Genomic DNA, 21,735 nt, shown 5'->3' on the forward strand with positions numbered 1-21,735 from the left:
GGAGAGAGAGAGATTGGGGAGAGAGAGAGATTGGGGAGAGAGAGAGATTGGGGAGAGAGAGAGAGAGATTGGGGAGAGAGAGAGAGAGATTGGGGAGAGAGAGAGAGTGAGATTGGGGAGAGAGAGAGAGAGAGATTGGGGAGAGAGAGAGAGAGAGAGATTGGGGAGAGAGAGAGAGAGAGAGATTGGGGAGAGAGAGAGAGAGAGATTGGGGAGAGAGAGAGAGAGAGATTGGGGAGAGAGAGAGAGAGAGAGAGATTGGGGAGAGAGAGAGAGAGAGATTGGGGAGAGAGAGAGATTGGGGAGAGAGAGAGAGATTGGGGAGAGAGAGAGAGATTGGGGAGAAAGGGAGAGATGGAGGTGTCGAGGTGGAGAGGAGGGGAAGAAGTGGGTGAGGATGAGTATCAGATTTACAGTCTATGGAAAGGGGAGTTTCCCCAACAGTGATCTGGAACTGACCCTCAGGGACATTTCCATTGCTGATGTCCTGAGCCTAATCCTGTCACCCCCTCCCCAATCCTTACCCCCACAAAGCCTTTCCCTTCAGCGTAATGCTGAGTTCAATCCACCCAACCCATCTCCATGGCGTTGAACTCTATCAGCCCAAACCCATATTCCCTCCGATGCCCTGAATTCCTTAAACATGGCTCCTGCACCTGTTCAATCCACCCACAGTTCCCCTGTCCACCAACTGCATTTCCTATCCTCCCATTTTACCCTCCAACTGCACTGTCCCAACACCATCTCACAGGCACAGAAACCACTTCAAGCCAATTCCCCAGAGCCAGCACCAAGTTACAGTATGCTAACCATCCTGTCAGCCTGCTATAGGGGGCCCAGCCTGTAGACCAAGGACACAGGCAGCTCAGTGCAGTCAGCCTGGGTTCAGCCCTCACCTTTTCCCTCTGGATTTCATTCTTGGTGTGAGATATCTTCATCTTCATTTCCTCGAGTTCATGCTCAGGCACCACATGAACCTGTGGACTTGGCTCCAAATCCTCAGCAGACAGGAAGATGAGGTCAGCCAGGGGAATGTACCACTTACAGTCATACTGCTGCAGCTGCTGCCTCCTAACAACCAGAACAAACATACCAGGGGGAGACAGTGAGGACTGCAGGTGCTGGCAAGTCAGAGGCAATAAAACATGGAGCTGGAAAAACACAACAGCTCAAGCAGCAGCAAAGGAGCAGGAGAGTCAAGGTTTCAACCTTTTCAGGTTTTTCCTGTTCCTCTGACGCTGTTTGAGCTGCTGTGCTTTTTAAAATTCCACAGTTTAACAAACACATGAAGGAGGACAGGCTGTGTGTGTGTGTGTGTGTGTGTGTGTGTGTGTGTGAGAGAGAGAGAGAGGGGAGGGGAGGAGGGTAGGGGGAACAGAGGGTCAGAGGGGGGGGAGGGGAAGAGACAGCGGAGGGGGACAGAGAGGGGGGCGGAGAGAGAGGAGGGGGCAGAGAGGGGGGGAACCGGGGAACAGAGAGGGGAGGGGGACAGAGAGGGAGGGAGGGGACCGGGGAACAGAGAGGGCGGGGGCAGAGAGAGAGGAGGGGGACAGGGGAACAGAGAGAGGAGGGGGGACAGAGAGAGAGAGAGGAGGGGGGGAAACCGGGGAACAGAGAGGGGGGAGACAAAGAGAGAGGAGGGGGACAGAGATAGAGAGGAGGGGGAGAGAGAGAGAGAGGGGAGGGGGAGAGAGAGAGAGGAGGAGGAAGAGGAGGAGGAGGAGAGAGAGAGGGGAGAGAGAGAGAGAGAGAGAGAGGAGGGGAACAGAGAGAGGAGGGCGAGGAACAGAGGGGGGGAAAACAGAGACGGGGGAGGAAGAGAGAGGGAGGAGGACAGAGAGAGGGGGAGCGGGGGGGCAGAGAGAGGGGGGGCGGGGGGGCAGAGAGAGGGGTGGAGCGAGGGAGGGAGACAGAGAGAGAGAGGAGGGGGGACAAGAAAGAGGAGGGGGGACAGAGAGAGAGTAGCGGGACGGTGGGGGGAGAACGGGGGACGGAGAGGGGGGGGTGGAGCAAGAGAGAGAGAGAGGAGGGTAACAGAGAAAGAGGAGGGGGACAGAGAGAGTGAGGAGGGGTACGGAGAGGGGGGTGGAGCAAGGGAGGGAGACAGAGAGCGGGGGGGCAGAGAGCGGGGGGACGGGGGGGGAAACAGAGAGGGGGGGGACAGAGAGGGAGAGACAGAGAAAGAGGAAGGGGACAGAGATAGAGAGAGGAGTGGGACAGATAGAGAGAGGAGGGGGACAGAGAGAGAGGAGGGGAGAGAGAGAGAGGGGGGGATGGGGGGGCAGGGGGTTCAGAGTAAGGGGGACAAGGAGGGTGACACGGGGACAGACAGTGGGGTTAACAGGGAGACGGGAAGGGGGACAGAGAGGGGGGAACGAGGGCATTGACAGGGGGAGGGACGTAGGGCAGAGAGAGAGGGACAGGGGAATACAGATGGGGGGGACAGACAGAGAGGGGGGGGTATGAGAGAGAGAAGGGGGACAGAGAGAGATGGGGTAACAAGAAGACAGAAAGGGGGGACAGGGAGAGGGAGGGAGGGGGACCGAGATAGAGAGAAAGAGACAGGGAAGGGGGAGACAGACAGTGAAAAAGATAAAGAGATAAAGAGAGAGAAAGGGTGAAAGAAAGAGAGATAGATAAAGAGAACAAGATGGGGAGAAAGATAGACAGAGAAATTGCCCGGGAGAGCTGTGCGATCACGTGTAGGAAGTTGTGGTCACTGAAAGGAAAAGGCCAACATGAGACAGCAGGCTGGTCACACAGGTAATGACAGGGAGAGTACCCACACTGCACCCACAGGCAGTACACAACACTCGGAGTTTGCAAAGATAGAAAAAAGGCAGAACTCAAAGCTGAATACCCAGCGCACAGGTAACAGCGTGGAATTGTCAGCTCAAAAAAAAAAATGGGTGCTCCAACAATCAATAGGAACACAGGAAGCCATTCAGCCCCTCAATCCTGCTCTATGATGGCAGCAATGTGCAAGAGAAGGACAGAGGCACCAGCAAGACGGACAGAGTGAGAGAGATAGAGAGCTGATAGAGAAATAGAGAGGGACAGGGAGTGAAACTGGGAGAGAGAGATGGAGAGCCCCCCAGAGAGGAAGAGAGAGAGAGAGAGAGAGAGAGAGAGAGAGAGAGAGAGAGAGAGAAAAAGTGAGACAGAGACAGCATGAGAGAGAGGGTGAGCAGCTGAATTGGGGATGGGGGCCAGGGGAGGTGGTGGGAGGAGTGGGATATGGGGAGGTGGGGGTAAACAGAATGGGGAGGATGGAGTGAGGGGGGGTACGGAATGGGGGGATGAGTCGAAGGAATGGGGGGGATGGAGTGGGGGGACGGAATGTGGGGTGGAGTGAGGGGGGACGGAATGGGGGCATAGAGTGAGGGGGGGAACGGAATGGGGGGGCTGGAGTGGGGGGGGGGGGGGGGGCGGAATGATGGGAGGGCAGAATGAGGGGATTTATCCTAGGATTCTCTGAGAAGCCAGGGAGGAGATTGCAGAGCTTTGGCTTTGATATTTAAGTTGTCATTGTCTACAGGAATAGTGCCAGAAGATTGGAGGATAGCAAATGTGGTTCCCTTGTTCAAGAAGGGGAGTAGAAACAACTCTGGTAATTATACAGCAGTGAGCCTTACTTTTGTTTTGGGTAAAGGTTTGGAAAAGGTTATAAGAGATAGAATGTGGACGCTTTGGAGAGGGTGCAGGGAAGGTTTACGAGGATGTTGCCTGGTATGGAAGGTGCTAGCTATGAAGGGAGGTTCAGTAGGTTTGGATTGTTTTCATTAGAAAAAAAGAGATTGAGGGGGGACCTGATTGAGGTTTACAAAACCATGAAGGGTATAGACAGGGTGGATAGAGATAAGCTTTTCCTAGGGTGAAGGATCCAATAACCAGAGGTCATGCGTGCAAGGTGAGAAGTGGAAAGTTTAAGGGGGATACACGCAGTAAGTACTTCACACAGAGAGTGGTGGGTGTCTGGAACACGTTGCCAGCAGAGGTGGTAGAGGCAGGCACGGTAGATTCATTTAAGATGCGTTTGGACAGATGCAGGAGTAGATGGGGAGCAGAGGGACGCAGATGCTTAGGAAGTGGGCGATAGGTTTAGACAATAGATTTGGATCGGCTCAGGCTTGGAGGGCCTGTTCCCGGGCTGTAAATTTTCTTTGTTCTTGGTTCTTAGATAGGATTTATAATCATCTAGAAAGGGAAAATTTGATTAGGGATAGTCAACACGATTTTGTGAAGGATAGGTCATGCCCCACAAACTTTATTGAGTTCTTTGAGAGGGTGACCAAACAGGTAGATGAGAGCAAAGCCATTGATGTGGTGGGTATGGATTTCAGTAAGGCATTTGATAAGGTTCCCCATGGTAGGCTAATGCACAAAATACAGAAACATGGGATTGAGGGTGATTTAGTGGTTTGGATCAGAAATTGGCTAGCTGGAAGGAGACAGAGAGTGGTGATTGATGGGAAATGTTCATCCTAGAGTTCAGTTACTAGTGGTGTACTGCAAGGATCGGTGTTGGGTCCACTGCTGTTAGTCATTTTTATAAACAACCTGGATAAGAGTGTAGAAGCATGGGTTAGTAAATTTTCAGACGACACTAAGATTGATGCAGTTGTGGATAGTGCTGAATGATGTTGCAGGTTACAGAGGGACATAGATAAGCTGCAGAGCTGGGCTGAGGTGGCAAATGGAGTTTAATGCATAAACGTGTGAGATGATTTACTTTGGAAGGAGTAACAGGAGTGCAGAATACTGGGCTAATGATAAGATTCTTGGCAGTGTAGATGAGCAGAGAAATCTCGGTGTCCATGTACATAGATCCCTGAAAGTTGCCACCCAGGTTGATAGGGTTGTTAAGGAGGCATACGGTGTGTTAGCTTTTATTGGTAGAGGGATTGAGTTTCAGAGCCATGAAGTTATGCTGCAGCTGTACAAGACACTAGTGTGGCCGCACTTGGAGTATTGTGTAAAGTTCTGGTCACCGCATTATAAGAAAGATGAGGAAGCTTTGGAAAAGGTTCAGAGGAGATTTACTAGAATGTTGCCTGGTATGGAGGGAAGGTCTTACGAGGAAAGGCTGAGGGACTTGAGGCTGTTTTTGTTAGAGAGAAGGTCGAGAGGTGACTTTATTGAGACATATAAGATAATCAGAGATTTAGATAAGGTGGACAGGGAGAGCCTTTTTCCTCAGATGGTGATGGCTAGAACGAAGGGACATAGCTTTAAATTGAGGGGTGATTGATATCGGACAGATATCAGAGGTAGTTTCTTTACTCAGGGAGTAGTAGGGGCGTGGAACACATTGCCTGTAACAGTAGTAGACTTGCCAACTTCAAGGCCATTTAAATGATCATTGGGTAGACATATGGAAGAAAATGGAATAGTGTAGGTTAGAGTGTGGGGGAGGGGGGAGTGGGTCAGAGTGTGGGGGGGGGGGGTGGGAGTGACATAGGGACAATACCAGAGACATGGTAAGACAGAGGCAGACAGATGAGGAGGAGTAGGATGTTCAGAGAGGAGCCATGCACACCGTAGTGTTAGGTAAGGGATAAATGTAGGGGTATGGGTGGGTTGCGCTTCGGCGGGGCGGTGTGGACTTGTTGGGCCAAAGGGCCTGTTTCCACACTGTAAGTAATCTAATCTAATCACACAGGCCACAGTGTGGGTGTGACTGAGCAAGACGGATAAAGAGAGACAAATAATGCCATATATCTTCCCTTTAGCAAATCTTAAAACTTAACATCTACTGCATCAGCCCTAGCTTTAACTGTATCAGCTCAATCAGATAACTGTTTCTTTCGCTGAGTCTGTTCATTTTATTAATTTCCCACTGGCCTGGGGCCTGTACACCCCAGAAATCTGTCTCCATTAGCAGAATGCAGACCCGGAAATTCCCTACCCGACTGCCTGCTTTTTCAGTTTGCCGCACAACAGGAGATCAGTGAAGAGGAAAACATGTCGTAGTTTCCTGGATCCCTCTGAAACTTCAACAATAAAACCGTCTCTCACCAACTGCCGATTCTGAAAGAGAAAGCAGGAAGATATTCACGCAGGGTCACCACTGTCGGAGGGAGCTCTACTGGTGGAAACCATTGCCATGGGATGACAGGAAATCCACCAAAGGGTGGTGTGGGTGTGGTGGAGGTTACCATCTAGGGGCAATCATCAACATCATTTACCAACATGCCAGGGGAGTTATGGGGGAATAATCCACACCATGTCTCAGGGATGGGCAGGGCACATCAAATCAATCAAATGAATCTGAAACAAGGGAAGTACAGGACATCAACAATACTAAACAGAGAGAAGGTGAACTGATCACAACTCGGACACAAGAAACAACTTGAAAAAGAGACATCATTTTATAAGGTATGAGAATAGGGTCCTGATTGGTTGAATCATTCTTGGCGTGGAGATGTGATATGACCCCCTTTGTTTAAAAAAAGATGGAACACTCGAACAAATTCTTTTAGCCCTCATAAAACAGAGCCCTGAGTATTAATGTCAGGGGCTTCTGTAACTCTGATTTTTTGATAAATGACATCCAGGAGCAGAATCACATTTAATGGTGGAAATAATGTCCTCAGCTTGCAAACACCATCAGCCGGCTGTTCACTGTCAATGATCAATAAGACTTGTTAACAGTCAGTACCTGCCTGGTCTGCAAATTCAGATTGACAGTTAACTGTTGTTGCTACATTGCCAATAATAGCTCAACCAATCAGCACTCTGTTCTCATGCCTGGTAAAATGGTGTCTGATTTCTCAGGGCTGTTTTTGACATCCTAGTTCTGACGAGTGCACAATGAAAAGCATCAGCTTCTCGTCTCCTTTTAGCAATGAACAAGGAGCAGTAATGGCCAACAGGAAGCTGTCTGCAAAGGCTCTCAACCCTGCTGTTAGCTGCAGCCTCGAATTCTGGGGGAATTGTCAGTCAGACCAGCATCAGGTGACAATGATCCATCCGACAGCAGCCAACCCATGCCCCAGGCTCCAGCCCCACCAGACATGTCCACTCACCTCTCCCTTTGCCAGTGTCATGTGTGCGTGTCGATCAGAGATTTCCTCATTAATGCTGGACAGGAAATTCTGAGAGATTCGGAGAGCATCCTGCAGTAAGGGGTAGTCGGGATGCTGTGTTGGAGTGTGCTTCAGGAGATCCTGCAATCACAGACACAGCAGCTCTGTTAAACCTGCCTCTACTTCCTCAGCAACGTTAAGGCAGCACAGTGCTCTTCACAGTGCCACGGACCTGGGTTCGATTCCCACCTCAGGCGACTGTCTGTGTAGAGCTCGAACATTCTCCCCGTATCTGCGTGGGTTTCCTCCAGGTACTCCGGTTTCCTCCTACAGTCCACAGATGTGCAGGTTAGGGTGGATTGGCCATGCTAAACTGTCCAGTGTTCAGGGAGGTGCAGACTAGATGGGTTTACCATGAGAAATACAGGGTTATAGGTGGGTTGGGGGGGAATGCTGTTTGGAGAATCAGTATGGGCTCAATGGGCTGAATTGCTTGCTTTTTCACACAAAGGATTTTAAGTGGGGCAGAGTGATATTCCAAAGGCCATCCCTGAAATTTCCAATTCAATAGACCTGGTGAAAAGCCGTGGGGGGGAAAAGTAGGTGGTGATGTGGAGGTGGTGCTGAGATTCCAGGGCAAGACTTTCACATTACAAGCACCAATCACTGGGTTAAAGGCCCATTTCAGAAATTCCAGCACAAAACGCAGGATAGCACATCCCACGGCCAACTGAGGGAGCGCCGCACTGTCGGAGGGTCAGTGCTGAGGGAGCGCCGCACTGTCGGAGGGTCAGTGCTGAGGGAGCGCCGCACTGTCGGAGGGTCAGTGCTGAGGGAGCGCCGCACTGTCGGAGGGTCAGTGCTGAGGGAGCGCCGCACTGTCGGAGGGTCAGTGCTGAGGGAGCGCCGCACTGTCGGAGGGTCAGTGCTGAGGGAGCGCCGCACTGTCGGAGGGTCAGTGCTGAGGGAGCGCCGCACTGTCAGAGGGTCAGTGCTGAGGGAGCGCCGCACTGTCGGAGGGTCAGTGCTGAGGGAGTGCCGCACTGTCAGAGGGTCAGTACTCAGGGAATGTCGCACTGTCAGAGGGTCAGTGCTGAGGGAGTGCCGTACTGTCAGAGGGTCAGTGCTGAGGGAGTGCTGCACTATTTTCTTGTTTATTAATTCACAGGATGAGGGTGTCGCTGACTAGGCCCAGCGGTTATTGCCCATCCCTAATTGCCCAGAGGGCAGTTAGGTGCCAACCACATTGCTGTGGGTCAGCAGTCAAGTATAGGCTGGGTGAGGATGGCAGTTTCCTTCTCTAAAGGACAATAATGAACCAGATGATTTTTCTGTCAGTCAATAATGGATTTTTGATCATTTATTAGATTCTTAACTCCAGATATTATTGAATTCAAATATGTACGTGTGTGCGCGTGTGTGTTGGGGTGTGGGTGGTGGAAATGATTCCAATTGGGACTCCATAAAATTTTGATTATACAACTCCTCTTTGTGTTCTTCACAGTTGGGTCATATTTTGTGATAATATTTTTGTCCCTTCTGTTACACAAAGTGACCATTCTTTGAATATTAAAGCTTACCATTAGGACAGGTTGAATACTCACATGTAGCACCAGGGTGCTTCGAGTGACTCGGTTGATTGGCTTGTAGAGCAGAGCTGAAACAGATAGACACGGCTGAGAAAAATAAACTTTTACAATCACTTTACCTAATCATAGATTAACTCTGTATCTAACCCTGTGCTGTCCCTGTCCTGGGAGGGTTTGATGGGGACAGTGTAGAGGGAGCTTTATACTGTATCTAACCCCATGCTGTCCCTGTCCTGGGAGTATTTGATGGGGCACAGTGTAGGGGAAGCTTTACTCTGTATCTAACTCCATACTGTCCCTGTCCTGGGAGTGTTTAATGGGGACAGTGCAGAGGGAGCTTTACACTGTATCTAACCCTATGCTGTCCCTGTCCTGGGAGTGTTTAATGGGGGACAGTGTCGAGGGAGCTTTACACTGTATCTAACCCCATGCTGTCCCTGTCCTGGGAGTATTTGATGGGGGACAATGTCGAGGAAGCTTTACTGACAATGATAACATTTTCGTGGCAATGATGAGAATCTTGTTCAGTGAACAGTGAAATGGTCTCTTTCCCTCTCGCTGAATTCCAGGGACTTGTGGCATTTCAAATGTGAGCTATGTCTCCAGAAACAGTAACAGGATTCTCTGTTTTGACTCTTTTATGAGTTTGTTTTTGATCACAAATGTGATTTTTGTCACTAGTGACACACACAGGGAAGTTGCTTGCTGCAGGCTAACAATTCTGCATTGCTGAGTCCCAGCATTCTCACACACAGGAATGGACAGATTCACACACTGTTCCCCTGCCTAGCAACAAGACTCGCTAACAAAGGAACATGTAGGATCATTTTCACTTGAAAACTGGGTGGGCATAATACAGACTCCACTGATTACACACACAGACCCCTGCCCATTACACACAAGTGATTCTGGCATTGAGGGGTCAGGTAGGGCCGGTAAATCTGTGCCCACAGGGGGTTAGGGTCCAATCTGTGCTCACTGGCCACAAGTTTTTGAGAGAAACCCTCCAGATCGAAAGCCTCAGGCAGGAGGGGGAAACACAGAGTCAATGTTATCTCCCTTGCCCCTGAATCAGGGAGAGTCTGCTGCAAATATCGGGAGCACAGTGAGTGGAGAATGTGCAATCTCTCTTGAATGTCCTCAGAATGTCAAACATTGCCTATGCTTTGGGATTAATCTCTTTTATGTTTTAGAAGGTGACCACAAGGACAAAGGAAAGCACCTCTAATCATCAAAGTAAATGGGAGTAAGATTGTCGAGGTGAAGGCAGCAGGGGAAACAGGCAAGTCGACTGCTATTGTCTCATGTATTCGCTTTCACACAGAGGCAGCTTAATGAGCAGAATATGGATGAGGCAGAGATACACAAAGACACAAAGCAACAACACCAAGCATTTACCATAGCAGCTGCACTTGCAGCAGAGCCGGAGTATCAGCAACATCTCCATCGCCTCCCCTCCTCCCTCACTCTCTGTATATTACTCAGTCCTGTCCACACCCAGCTCCGAGTCCTGCTGTCACATGGATTGCTGGGGGAAGGGCGGGGTAGTGGGCTCGGTACACACTGACAGACAGTCACCAGGCTCATACATGGATCAGCAACAATAAGGACACAGCGAGTGCTCAGATCACAGATCGACATGTGGACCCAGCAATGGGGCAGTGCAAGTCTGAGGGGCTCACAGCACAAGGTCACTACCTTCAAAAGCATGTTCGAGAAACCTACCTTCCAATGTGACAGAGGTGGAACATTCCTTTGAATCCTTGGGGCTTTTGACTTTCAGATTCTTAAAAGAGAGAGAGAGGAAGAACAGTCAGCTGACACAGAGTGACCTCTCAGCCCAAACCTATTGCCTCAGGTCAGTTACTCCATGTAATCCCACCTTACCTCTGAGATCTTCCTGAAGTTGTTGTTAGCCAAGCTACATCTCTCAACTGTCTCCACAGCAACTTTATAATTTCCCACAAAGGCCTGGTACACTCCGAGACCTTCAGCCTATAGACAGAGAGAGGGAGGGGCAATCAGAGCAGGGTCAGAGTGGGGCATAGAGAAGGTACATCTTCACCCAGAGGGTTGTAAATCTATGGGATTCCCTGCCCAGTGAAGTCGTTCACACTATTTCAGTAAATGTTTTTAAAGCTAAGGTTTTTTTTTGAACAATGAAGGAATTAAGGGATACGTTGAGAGTACACAGGTAAGTGAATCTGAGTCCACGAGAAGATCAGTCATGATCCTATTGATTGGGGGGAGCAGGCTAGAAGGGTCAGTCGGCCTACTCCTGCTCCTAGTTCGTATGAGGGAGGGGAGAGAGAAGATGGACAAGAGATAGTAGAGACATGAGGGTGGGGAAAGAGAGAGGGAGGGAAGAAAGGGGAAAGGTGAGGTGGAAAAGAGGGGTAAGTGAGGGGGGGGGAGATAGGGAGGGAAGGAAAGAGAGACAGACATCTGGGGGAGAGATGGGAAGCTGGGAAGACAATGGGAAAGAGACACAGAGAAGGGGAAAAGAAAGAGCGACAGACAGAGACAGAAACTGGGGGTGGGGGAGTGGGGGGAGGAGAGGATGAGATGGAACATACAGTCTGGAATCATCCTGACAGAGGGAAAGCTCAGGGGGAGGGGGTGACAGTTGGCCGCGCACACATCCACTCGCAGTGCCCCTTCCCCATTTACCAGCTTCTGGAAGAGGTGTCCCACAGAATGCTGGGAATCCCAGTTCTCGATTTTGGGACGCAGACTGTCACAGAATTCTCGGTGAATCTGTTGGATTTCCTGCACCTTGTAGAAGATGGTCTCAATTTGTTGATTGGTCAGAACCGGCTGTGAGGTGGTAGCAGCAGCTTTGAGTGGCTTCAGTGGCTGGAAGAGAGGGTTCCGGAAAAAGCCAGTGACATGGTCAATAGGATTCTCTATAACTGAGCTACAAAAGTTCACAGACACTGAGACACTTTGGTCATTGAGCGAACCCCCCTCTCCACTCCAGGATGGCTAGGTTTCCAAACCATTTACACTGGTCCAGGGCAGGCCTTGGGGACTAGAAACAATGACTGTTTGACTCAAAGTGAGTGACTGAGCCAGACATGTTACTTCATTGAGTTGTCTCTAACGACATTACCACAATTGGAGGGTCAGCGCAGAGCGAGCGCTGCACTGTCGGGGGGTCAGTGCTGAGGGAGCGCTGCACTGTTGGAGGGTCAGCGCAGAGCGAGCGCTGCACTGTCGGGGGGTCAGTGCTGAGGGAGCGCCGCACTGTTGGAGGGTCAGCGCAGAGCGAGCGCCGCACTGTCGGAGGGTCAGCGCAGAGCGAGCGCCACACTGTCGGAGGGTCAGTGCTGAGGGAGCGCCGCACTGTTGGAGGGTCAGTGCAGAGGGAGCGCCGCACTGTCGGAGGGTCAGCGCAGAGGGAGCGCCGCACTGTCGGAGGGTCAGCGCAGAGCGAGCGCCGCACTGTTGGAGGGTCAGCGCAGAGCGAGCGCCGCACTGTCGGAGGGTCAGCGCAGAGCGAGCGCCGCACTGTCGGGGGGTCAGTGCTGAGGGAGCGCTGCACTGTTGGAGGGTCAGCGCAGAGCGAGCGCTGCACTGTCGGGGGGTCAGTGCTGAGGGAGCGCCGCACTGTTGGAGGGTCAGCGCAGAGCGAGCGCCGCACTGTCGGAGGGTCAGCGCAGAGCGAGCGCCACACTGTCGGAGGGTCAGTGCTGAGGGAGCGCCGCACTGTCGGAGGGTCAGCGCAGAGCGAGCGCCGCACTGTTGGAGGGTCAGTGCAGAGGGAGCGCCGCACTGTCGGAGGGTCAGCGCAGAGGGAGCGCCGCACTGTCGGAGGGTCAGCGCAGAGCGAGCGCCGCACTGTCGGAGGGTCAGCGCAGAGCGAGCGCCGCACTGTCGGAGGGTCAGTGCTGAGGGAGCGTCGCACTGTCAGAGGGTCAGTGCTGAGGGAGTGATGCACTGTCAGAGGGTCAGTGCTGAGGGAGCGCCGCACTGTCAGAGGGTCAGTGCTGAGGGACCACCGTATGTTCGGAGGGTCAGTGCTGAGGGAGTGCCGTATGTTCGGAGAGTCAGTACTGAGGGAGCGCCGCATGTTCGGAAAGTCAGTGATGAGGGAGTGTCACACTGTCAGAGGGTCAGTGCTGAGGGAGTGATGCACTGTCAGAGGGTCAGTGCTGAGGGTGCGCCGCATGTTCGGAGGGTCAGTGCTGAGGGAACGCCACACTGTCAGAGGGTCAGTGCTGAGGGAGTGTCGCAGTGTTGGAGGGTCAGTGCTGAGGGAGTGATGCACTGTCAGAGGGTCAGTGCTAAGGAAGTGCTGCACTGTCGGAGGGTCAGTGCTGAGGGTGCGCCGCATGTTCGGAGGGTCAGTGCTGAGGGAGCGCCACACTGTCAGAGGGTCAGTGCTGAGGGAGTGTCGCAGTGTTGGAGGGTCAGTGCTGAGGGAGTGGGCATTGTCAGAGGGTCAGTGCTGAGGGAGCACCACACTGTCAGGAGGTCAGTAGTTTGATTAGATTAGATTACATTACATTACAGTGTGGAAACAGGCCCTTCGGCCCAACAAGTCCACACCGCCCCGCCGAAGCGTAACCCACCCATACCCCTACATCTACCCCTTACCTAACACTATGGGCAATTTAGCATGGCCAATTCACCTGACCTGCACATCTTTGGACTGTGGGAGGAAACCGGAGCACCCGGAGGAAACCCACCCAGACACGGGGAGAATGTGCAAACTCCACACAGTTAGTCGCCTGAGGCAGTAGTGTTTGACCCCTCACTCTCTGAACTGTTTAGGACTGGCGTGGAGCTTCTGATTTCCCTCTCCGAATTTGCAATAAATTCCATTTAAAGATTCCCAATCTTGGGGCCTCAAGTGAGATCTGTGCAGAATATGGTTCGGAATTAATGCCTGGCATCATCCCCCAAGATCGGCTCCTGGTTGAGATCAGCTCCTGTGATCAGCATCCAGGATTGGTTCTTGGAATCAATTCCTGGGATCAGCTAGTTCGGATCAGGTTTGTGCTTATCTGTTCTGGCACAGGTTTGTTTCAATTGGGAGTCTCGCGGGCAGCAGTTGAAGTGGCACTGTTTTGCTGTGGAGTTGTGGTGTACAGTATATCCTCCTCCCCAAGGTCATGTGCACCTACATTCCAGTCAGTGCAGACTGGGCAGCTCTGAGTGGTCAGTCTGAGACACAGAAACTGCCTGGTTGCAGAGTAGTGACTAAAACACTGGCCATAAAGGCATGAAGTAGCAGACATGAGATAAAGCAGCTGGAGGCTGGATCTTCGGTCTGAAACCATAGAAACCTCATGGTGACCCTTTCCCATCTGGCCTACATATGACTCCAGTTTCACAACACCGTCAAATTGTTATTGCTGTCTGAAATGACCCAGCAGGTTGTTATTTTATTCAAGAAGGCAGCTCAGTAGCACATTTTCAAAACTAATAACATCAGAGAATATCTGACATAGAAATGCAATTTTAAATATAAGCTTGAAGGGCAAGGGTAGCAAGGAATCTCAGGAACTCTGTTGAAAGAAAGTGATCTGCCTATAATATTTTCATAATTTGGAAAGCCGCTAAATAGAAGGACAACTATAAATGGCCAGTAAACAAGTCATGACAGAGAGAAGCATTTCCGGTCAATAAATTAAAAAACCTTGAACACATACATGCAGACAGACGGCTATAGATAGAGAGAGAGATTGAAACATACACATAGTCACAGAGATTTACAGTGTGGAAACAGGCCTTTCGGCCCAATTAAACTACTTCCATTTGCCTGCATTTGGCCCTCCATACCTATCCCATCCACGTATCTGTCTAAATGTTTCTTAAATAACAACATTATACTCACCTCCACCACTATCCCTGGCAGCCCATTCCAGACACTCCCCAGCCTGTGTGTAAATAAATTGTCTCCCAGACCCTTCTCACCTTAAACTTATGCCCTCTAGCCTTAGATTACCCCACCCTGGGGAAAAGCTGTTGGCTATCTACCTTACCTATGCCTCTCATGATTTTATAGACCTCTATTAGGTCACCCTTCAGTCTCCTATGCTCCAGGGCAAGTCCCAGCCTATCAAACCTCACCGTATATCTCGAACCTTCCAGTCCAGGCAGCAACCCAATAAATCTTTTCTACACTCTTTAATTATATCCTTTCTATAGTGGGGCAACCAGAACTTCACGCAAAACTCCACATTTGGCCTCACCAATGGCTTGAACAGCCACAATAAGACGTCCCGACTCCTACACTCAATGCTCTGACCAATACAAAGAAGCATGCAAAAAGCCTTCTTCATCACCTTGTCTACCTGTGACTCCACTTTCAAGGAACTGTGAACCTGTATCTCTAGATTCTTTTTTTTATATAATGCTCCCCAGGGCCCTACCATTGACTGTGTAAGTACTGCCTTGGTTTCACCCACCAAAATGCAACACTTTCCATTTATCTAAGTTAAACTCCATTTGCCATTCCTCAGCCCACTGGCCCAGTTGATCAAGGTTTCACTGTACTGCCAGATAACCTTCACTGTCCATTATTAACCACCAATTTTGATGTCATCCACAAGCTTACTAATCATGTCTCCTAAATTCTCATCCAAATCATTTATATAAATGACAAGCAACAGTGAACCCAGCACCAATCCCTGTCAACACAGGCCTCCAATCTGAGAAACAGTCCTCTGCCATCAGCCTCTGTCTTCTACTGTCAAGTCAATTTTGTATCCAGTTGGCTAGCTCTCCCTGGATCCCATGAGATTTAACCTTACTTCACAACCTAGTGTGCGGTACCTTGTCAAAGGCCTTGCTGAAGTCCATGGAGACAATGTCTGCCGCACTGTCCTCATCTACTTTCTTGGTTGCTCCTTCAAAAAACTCAATCAAATTCATGAGATACAATTTCCCTGGACAAAGCCATGCTGAATATTCTAAATGAGTCCTTGCCTGTCCAAGTGCCTATTGATCCAGTCTCTCAGAAGTCCCTCTAACAACTTACCCACCACAGACATTTAGCTCACCAGTCCGTGGTTTCCAGGTATTTTCCTGTGGCCTTTCTTAAATAATGGCACAGCATTAGCCACCCTCCAAAGTCCTAAGATACATTTGATCAGGTCCCAGTGATTTATGTACCTTAATTCATTTTAAGACTTCCAGCACCTCCTCTTCTGTCATGTGGACTCTCTTCAACATACACTGATGTAGGCCGAGACACATAGACAGAAACTTATACAAAGACAGATACAGACCAATAGAGACAGAGACACAGACAGGAACATACACACACAAAAAAACAGATAGAGACACAGATTAAAACATGCACATAATCTGATACAGGGACTGAGACTCAGGCAGAAACACAGAGACAGATACAGACAGACACAGACAGACAGAAATACACAGAGACTGATACAGAGAGATAGATGCATACATACAGACAGGCAGAAACACACAGTCTCATACAGACAGAGACAGACAGAAACATACACACAGACTGATAGAGTCTGATACAAAGACATACACAAACAGGAACATACAAATTGACTAACATGGACAAGAACACAGAAACATACGCAGACTGACACAGAGATAGAAACACGCAGACAGAGAGACAGAGAAACACACACACAGACTGATACAGGCAGAGACATACAGACAGATACAGACATACAGGGACACAGATAGAAAGATACACACAGACCAGTACAGAAACAAACACACAGATGGATAAGAGAGACAGTAACTTGCACACATAGATTGATAAGACAGAGGCACACAGAGAAAGGTACAGACATACAAATAGACAGGGACAGACAGACTAATTTGCAGCCAAATTATGCAAATAGAGTGATATACAGAAACATATAGATAAATACACAGAGAAAAGCAGAGACACACGTGGGGTTGTGAAGGCACTGTGCTACCATCACTAGACTAGGAGTCCAGAGACCTCAGATAATGGAACAGAGGTTGAAATCTCACCACATAACACAATGTAATCAATACTAATCCGGAATATAAACATTACCATCAATTGTAAAAATCCACCTCGTTCATTGATGTCCTTTTGGGAGAACAATCTATTGTCCTTACACTAACTGCTCTCCGGGCAATAACGGATGACCTCGCCAGTGATGCCCACATCCCGTGAAGGGATATCAAAAAGACACAGTGACAGAGACAACACAATAACTGCAATACTTCTCTACCAGGAGTAGGGCCTCCAGCTGGTTCAAGTAGATCTCCTCACTTGCCAGGATACCAGACAGTACAAAATTCCTCATCTCCAATCGCTTCTCTGGATCCATCTCACTCTGTAAAATAGACCAGTTGAATGTTAGCACTAACCACACATTTGAAGAATCCCTAAAGTTCAGACTGCAAACTTCCTGTAAACGGCAGAAGGTGGGGGTCACTGAATTTACCCAAGGCTGAGGAAGAGTTTGGAGTCTTGTGGCAGACAAGGAAGAGGAGCAGAGACTGCAACTAGCCATGAACTTATTGAAGAGCAAAGGGCTGAATGGCCTATGATGCTTCATTCCCACAGTCAAAGATATTGTGAACAATTTCAACTCTCAAATTCTATATTTCACATGAGTCCTGTCAATACGCTTCTAATTTTTCCCTGAAGGTGATGATTCTCTAATCATTGCCCTAATCCCAGAAACTCACACAGAAAACCCCAACTAACCCTCTCTATCGGAAAACTCTACCCCACTATAACCCTCCAGCCTTCAATGGTTCTCCATGTCCCCTCTGTCCCTCAGAAACTGCAAACAACACCTTCTCTACCCAAATATGAACTGCACCAGATGCCCTGCTCTTGTAAACGCAATCCACTCTCATGCCAAACTCAATCCCCACTGACCCCCAACCCAATCCTCATCCCTGCTAAACTCGATCTCCACCCTCACCCCCAAACCAATCCACACCCCCACCCCCCAAAACCCAATCCACATCCCTGCTAAACTCGAACTCCACCCTCATCCCCAAACCAATCCACACCCACCCCTCCCAACCCAATCCACATCCCTGCTAAACTCGATTTCCACCCTCACCCCCAAACCAATCCACACCCACGCCCAACCCAATCCACTCCCCTCCCAAAGGAAATCTCCACCCACCCCCAAAGGCAATCCTCATCCAACCCCCCCAACCCAATCCACTCCCCTGCTAAACTCAATCTCCACCCACACCCCAACTGAATCCATCCCTCCCCCAAAATCAATCCCCACCCACTCCCCAACCCAATCCACTCCCTTCCCCAAAATCAAACCCCACCCACTCCCAACATAATCCACTTTTCCCAAACACGATCCCAATCCACTTACCAATTCTCCCCCAAACTCAATTCCCACCCAGCCCCTCAACCCAATCCAAACTCCCACCCAATGCAATACCCAAACCCCCTCCCAAACCCAATCCACACCCACCTCCCTGAATGGAGTCAATGCCCCCAGCCCTGTCCACAATTGCACAGCTGTCTCACCTTCGCTGGCATGGGATTGGAGGGTCCAGCCTCTGGAATTTTTGCTCCATCCCATTCAAACTCATTCAGGGACAAGGCATCTGCATCTAGAAGCACTTTATCCAGGAAACTAATAACTTCCTCTGCATCTTCCATCATCATGAAGAGTGCCCAATGGCAGTGATACCAGCCCCACCAGAAACCTCTCAGTGTCAGCACCAGCCGGACACTACCAGGCTGGGGGGCAAAAGTTCATTCTGCCACAAGTCAGATACACACAGCATTTCACAATGTTTTCTCCAGTCCCCCAAGATCTCCCACCCTAAATCTCCATTGCTTGCAGTCAGTTATCAGGATCAATGAGGTGAAACCATCACAGCCTGTGCCACTCCCCAGCCGTACACCTTATCTCTCGAACTGGTTAATGATTCTTTAAGGAAAAAACAGCAGCAGTCGGCTGAATCTGCTTAATGACGATACTTCCTTCTTTTAACCGTTCCTTAATTTTGCCGAGTTTTCACTTTGAAATGTGTCAGGAGTTAGATCACTGCCAGCTGATGATAAAGCAGCTGAAATGCCTCCAACCCCAGCAGCTGAACAGGTCTCTCAGGATCTGAGCACAGGCCCATCAATGGCCAACACCAGAATCTCCACCTGCTTTCCCCCCACCCTCCTGGGTTCAGGGCAAATTACACCCCTGCACAGAAAATTCAGTGGCTGCCTCAAACACAACTCCTGTCATATCTTCCGTCTCTGAGCAAATTTCTAACACGCCCCCTCCAACACCTCGTCATACAGCTATATATAACTACAGCTCTCAAACTGCACCAATCCCTGTCAGCACATGGCACTTGATCCAATCCTGCTCTGCTCCCCTCCTGCTGGAAGCAGATAAAGGTGCAAACTAAATAAAGGGGTGGAGTCAGCCTTTGAACCCACTGGCTTCTCAATCAGAAGATATTTTAACTCCTTAAACTGGGGAAGGAAATGGTGCTGACATGTCCTACAGCCAAAGACTGATCTCAGGAGCTGCACAAAACCAGGTGGGGGAAGGTAGATTACAGAAAGGGAGAAGGTGGTGGGATCTCACAGGCTGACAATTAACTACTTACACCCAAATAGGAAGCAGGAAGGCGAATATAGCTCCAAAGAAAGCAGCGCAAAAAACAATTCACTCCCCAACACGATCTTCAGGAGCTGCAGCTTATGGTCAGTGTGGAGGGACTGTTAGTTTGTATCTAACCCCATACTGTCCCTGTAATGGCAGTGCGTTATGAGAACAGTGTAGAGTTAGCTTTACCTAAAGAGAGAGCTAAGAGGAGCTAGGAGGGGACATGAGAAGTCATTGGTAGATTGGATCAAGGAAAACCCTAAAGATTTCTATGGGTATGTCAGGAATAAAAGAATGATTAGAGTAAGTTCAGGCCCAGTCAAGGGCAGTAGTGGGAAGTTGTGCATGAAGCCCGAGGAGATGGGGAAGTGCTAAATGAATATTCACTCTGAAGAATGACAATGTTGCCAAGAAGGTGTTAGCAATTCTGGAAAATGTGAAATTAGATAAGTCCCCTGGGCCGAATGGCATTTATCCCAGGTTTCTCTAGAAATCCAGGGTGGAAATTGCAGAGTCTTTGGCTTTGATCTCTATGTCATCATTGTCTACAGGAATAGTGCCAGAAGACCGGAGGATAGCAAATGTGGTTCCCTTGTTCAAGAAGGGGAGTAGAGACAACCCTGGTAATTATAGACCAGTGAGTCTTACTTCGGTTGTGGGTAAAATGCTGGTAAGGTTATAAGAGAAAGGATTTATAATCATCTAAAAAGAAATAAGTTGATTAGGGATAGTCAACACAGTTTTGTGAAGTGGAGGTCGTGGTTCACAAACTTTATTGAGTTCTTTGAGAGGGTGACCAAACAGGTAGATGGGAGTAAAGCCATTGATGTGGTGGGTATGGATTTCAGTAAAAGGTGTTCGATAAGGTTCCCCATGGTAGGCTAATGCACAAAATACAGAAACATGGGATTGAGGGTGATTTAGTGGTTTGGATCAGAAATTGGCTAGCTGGAAGGAGACAGAGAGTGGTGGATTGATGGAAAATATCCATCCTGGAGCCTAGTTACTAGTGGGGTACTGCAAGGGTCTGTTTTGGGGCCACTGCTGTTTGCCATTTTTATAAGTGACCTGGGTGAGGGCGTAGAGGTTCTGGTCACTGCATTATAGGAAGGATGTGGAAGCTTTGGAAAGGGTTCAGAGAAGCTTTACCAAAATGTTGCCTGGTCTGGAGGGAAGGTCTTACGAGGGATAGCTGAGGGACTTGAAGCTGTTTTAGTTAAAGAGAAGAAAGTTGAGAGGTAACTTAATGGAGATATAAAAGATAATCAGAGGATTAGATAGGGTGACAGTCAGAGCCGTTTTCTTTGGAATGGTGATGGCTAGCACGAGGGGATGTAGCTTTAAATCAAGGGGTGATAGATATAGAGCTGAAAATGTGTTGCTGGAAAAGTGCAGCAGGTCAGTCAGCATCCAAGGAGCAGGAGAATCACGTTTCGGGCATGACCCCTTCTTCATTCGTGAAGAAGGGCTCATGCCCGAAACATCAATTCTCCTGTTCCTTGGATGCTGACTGACCTGCTGCACTTTTCCAGCAACACATTTTCAGCTCTGATCTCCAGCATCTGCAGTCCTCACTTTATCCTCCGCGATAGATATAGGACAGATGTCAGAGACAGTTTCTTTACTCAGAGAGTAGTCGGGGCATGGAACGGCCTGCCTCAAACAGTAGTAGACTAACCAATGTTAAGGGCATTTAAATGGTCATTGGATAGACATATGGATGAAAATGGAATAGTGTAGTTTACATGGGCTTCAGTTTGGTTTCACAGGTCGGCGTAATATTGAGGGCTGAAGGGCCTGTACTACGCTGTAATGTTCTATGTACTCTGTATCTAGACGAATGTTGTTCCTATCCTGGGAGTGTTTGATGTTGGACAGTATAGGAACAAGGGACTGTGTTCTGAGGAAAAGACATTGGATGGACCCGAAAAGTTAACTCTGATTTCTCTCCACGAGCTGAGCCTTTCCTGAAATTTCTCTTTGTGATAGTATAGAGCAAGGTTTATTTCCAATTTAAAAGAGGAGAGGATCCTTTACTCTGTAACTAATTCATTACTGGTCTAGTAATCCGAACACCAGGGTCAATATTCTGGGGACATAAATTCAAATCCCACCAAAAGCAAGTGACAAAATTTGAATTGAAAAGTACCTGAAATTAACAGCTAGCCCAATGGTGACCGTAATAACTCAAGGGAGGCTGGTATCCCATCACCGTGTCACCCTTTATTTACAGGTGCAGAGCCCTTGACACCAATCCAGCTCCCTCACAGCCAGCTCTCAGTAAGCAGAATCCTTGTCACTCCTGTTTATCTCTGTGAGCCAGGGCTCCCTGATTGGACGACATTAACAGACCCTGTATTCTATAAGGTCCACCTGGTTGACCTCATCACAATCACTACATTCAACCCCCTCATGTCCAGGGATATAGGCCTGATATCTTTCTTATAGCCTATCCTGGGCCTTTTCACACCAGGTCCGGTACCTCCAAAACAGCCTCAGATATGGGTGGCCTGTACTGGACCGTAGCCCTCCTCTTGTGCCTGAAGTGTC

General features: G+C 49.3%; 1 protein-coding gene across 4 annotated transcripts in view; it reads right to left on the reverse strand.

The window, feature by feature from the left end:
• The window catches only part of abr (ABR activator of RhoGEF and GTPase), a 119,201-nt gene that overhangs the window by 28,754 nt on the left and 68,712 nt on the right, over positions 1–21,735 (reverse strand). For 3 of the 4 annotated variants that reach the window (XM_072590121.1, XM_072590122.1, XM_072590123.1), the window contains exons 3-10: positions 16,816–16,920; positions 11,288–11,473; positions 10,505–10,612; positions 10,343–10,403; positions 8,633–8,685; positions 7,029–7,169; positions 5,909–6,030; positions 897–1,071 (exon numbers count right to left, since the gene is read on the reverse strand). In XM_072590121.1, coding sequence (XP_072446222.1) covers positions 897–1,071; positions 5,909–6,030; positions 7,029–7,169; positions 8,633–8,685; positions 10,343–10,403; positions 10,505–10,612; positions 11,288–11,473; positions 16,816–16,920 — 951 coding nt within the window. Of the gene's footprint in view, positions 1–896; positions 1,072–5,908; positions 6,031–7,028; positions 7,170–8,632; positions 8,686–10,342; positions 10,404–10,504; positions 10,613–11,287; positions 11,474–16,815; positions 16,921–18,095; positions 18,800–21,735 lie in introns of those variants that run through there. The other variant, XM_072590124.1, reaches the window with a different exon arrangement.

This window comes from Chiloscyllium punctatum, chromosome 19, assembly GCF_047496795.1.
Source record: "Chiloscyllium punctatum isolate Juve2018m chromosome 19, sChiPun1.3, whole genome shotgun sequence".
Taxonomy (NCBI): Eukaryota; Metazoa; Chordata; class Chondrichthyes; order Orectolobiformes; family Hemiscylliidae; genus Chiloscyllium; species Chiloscyllium punctatum.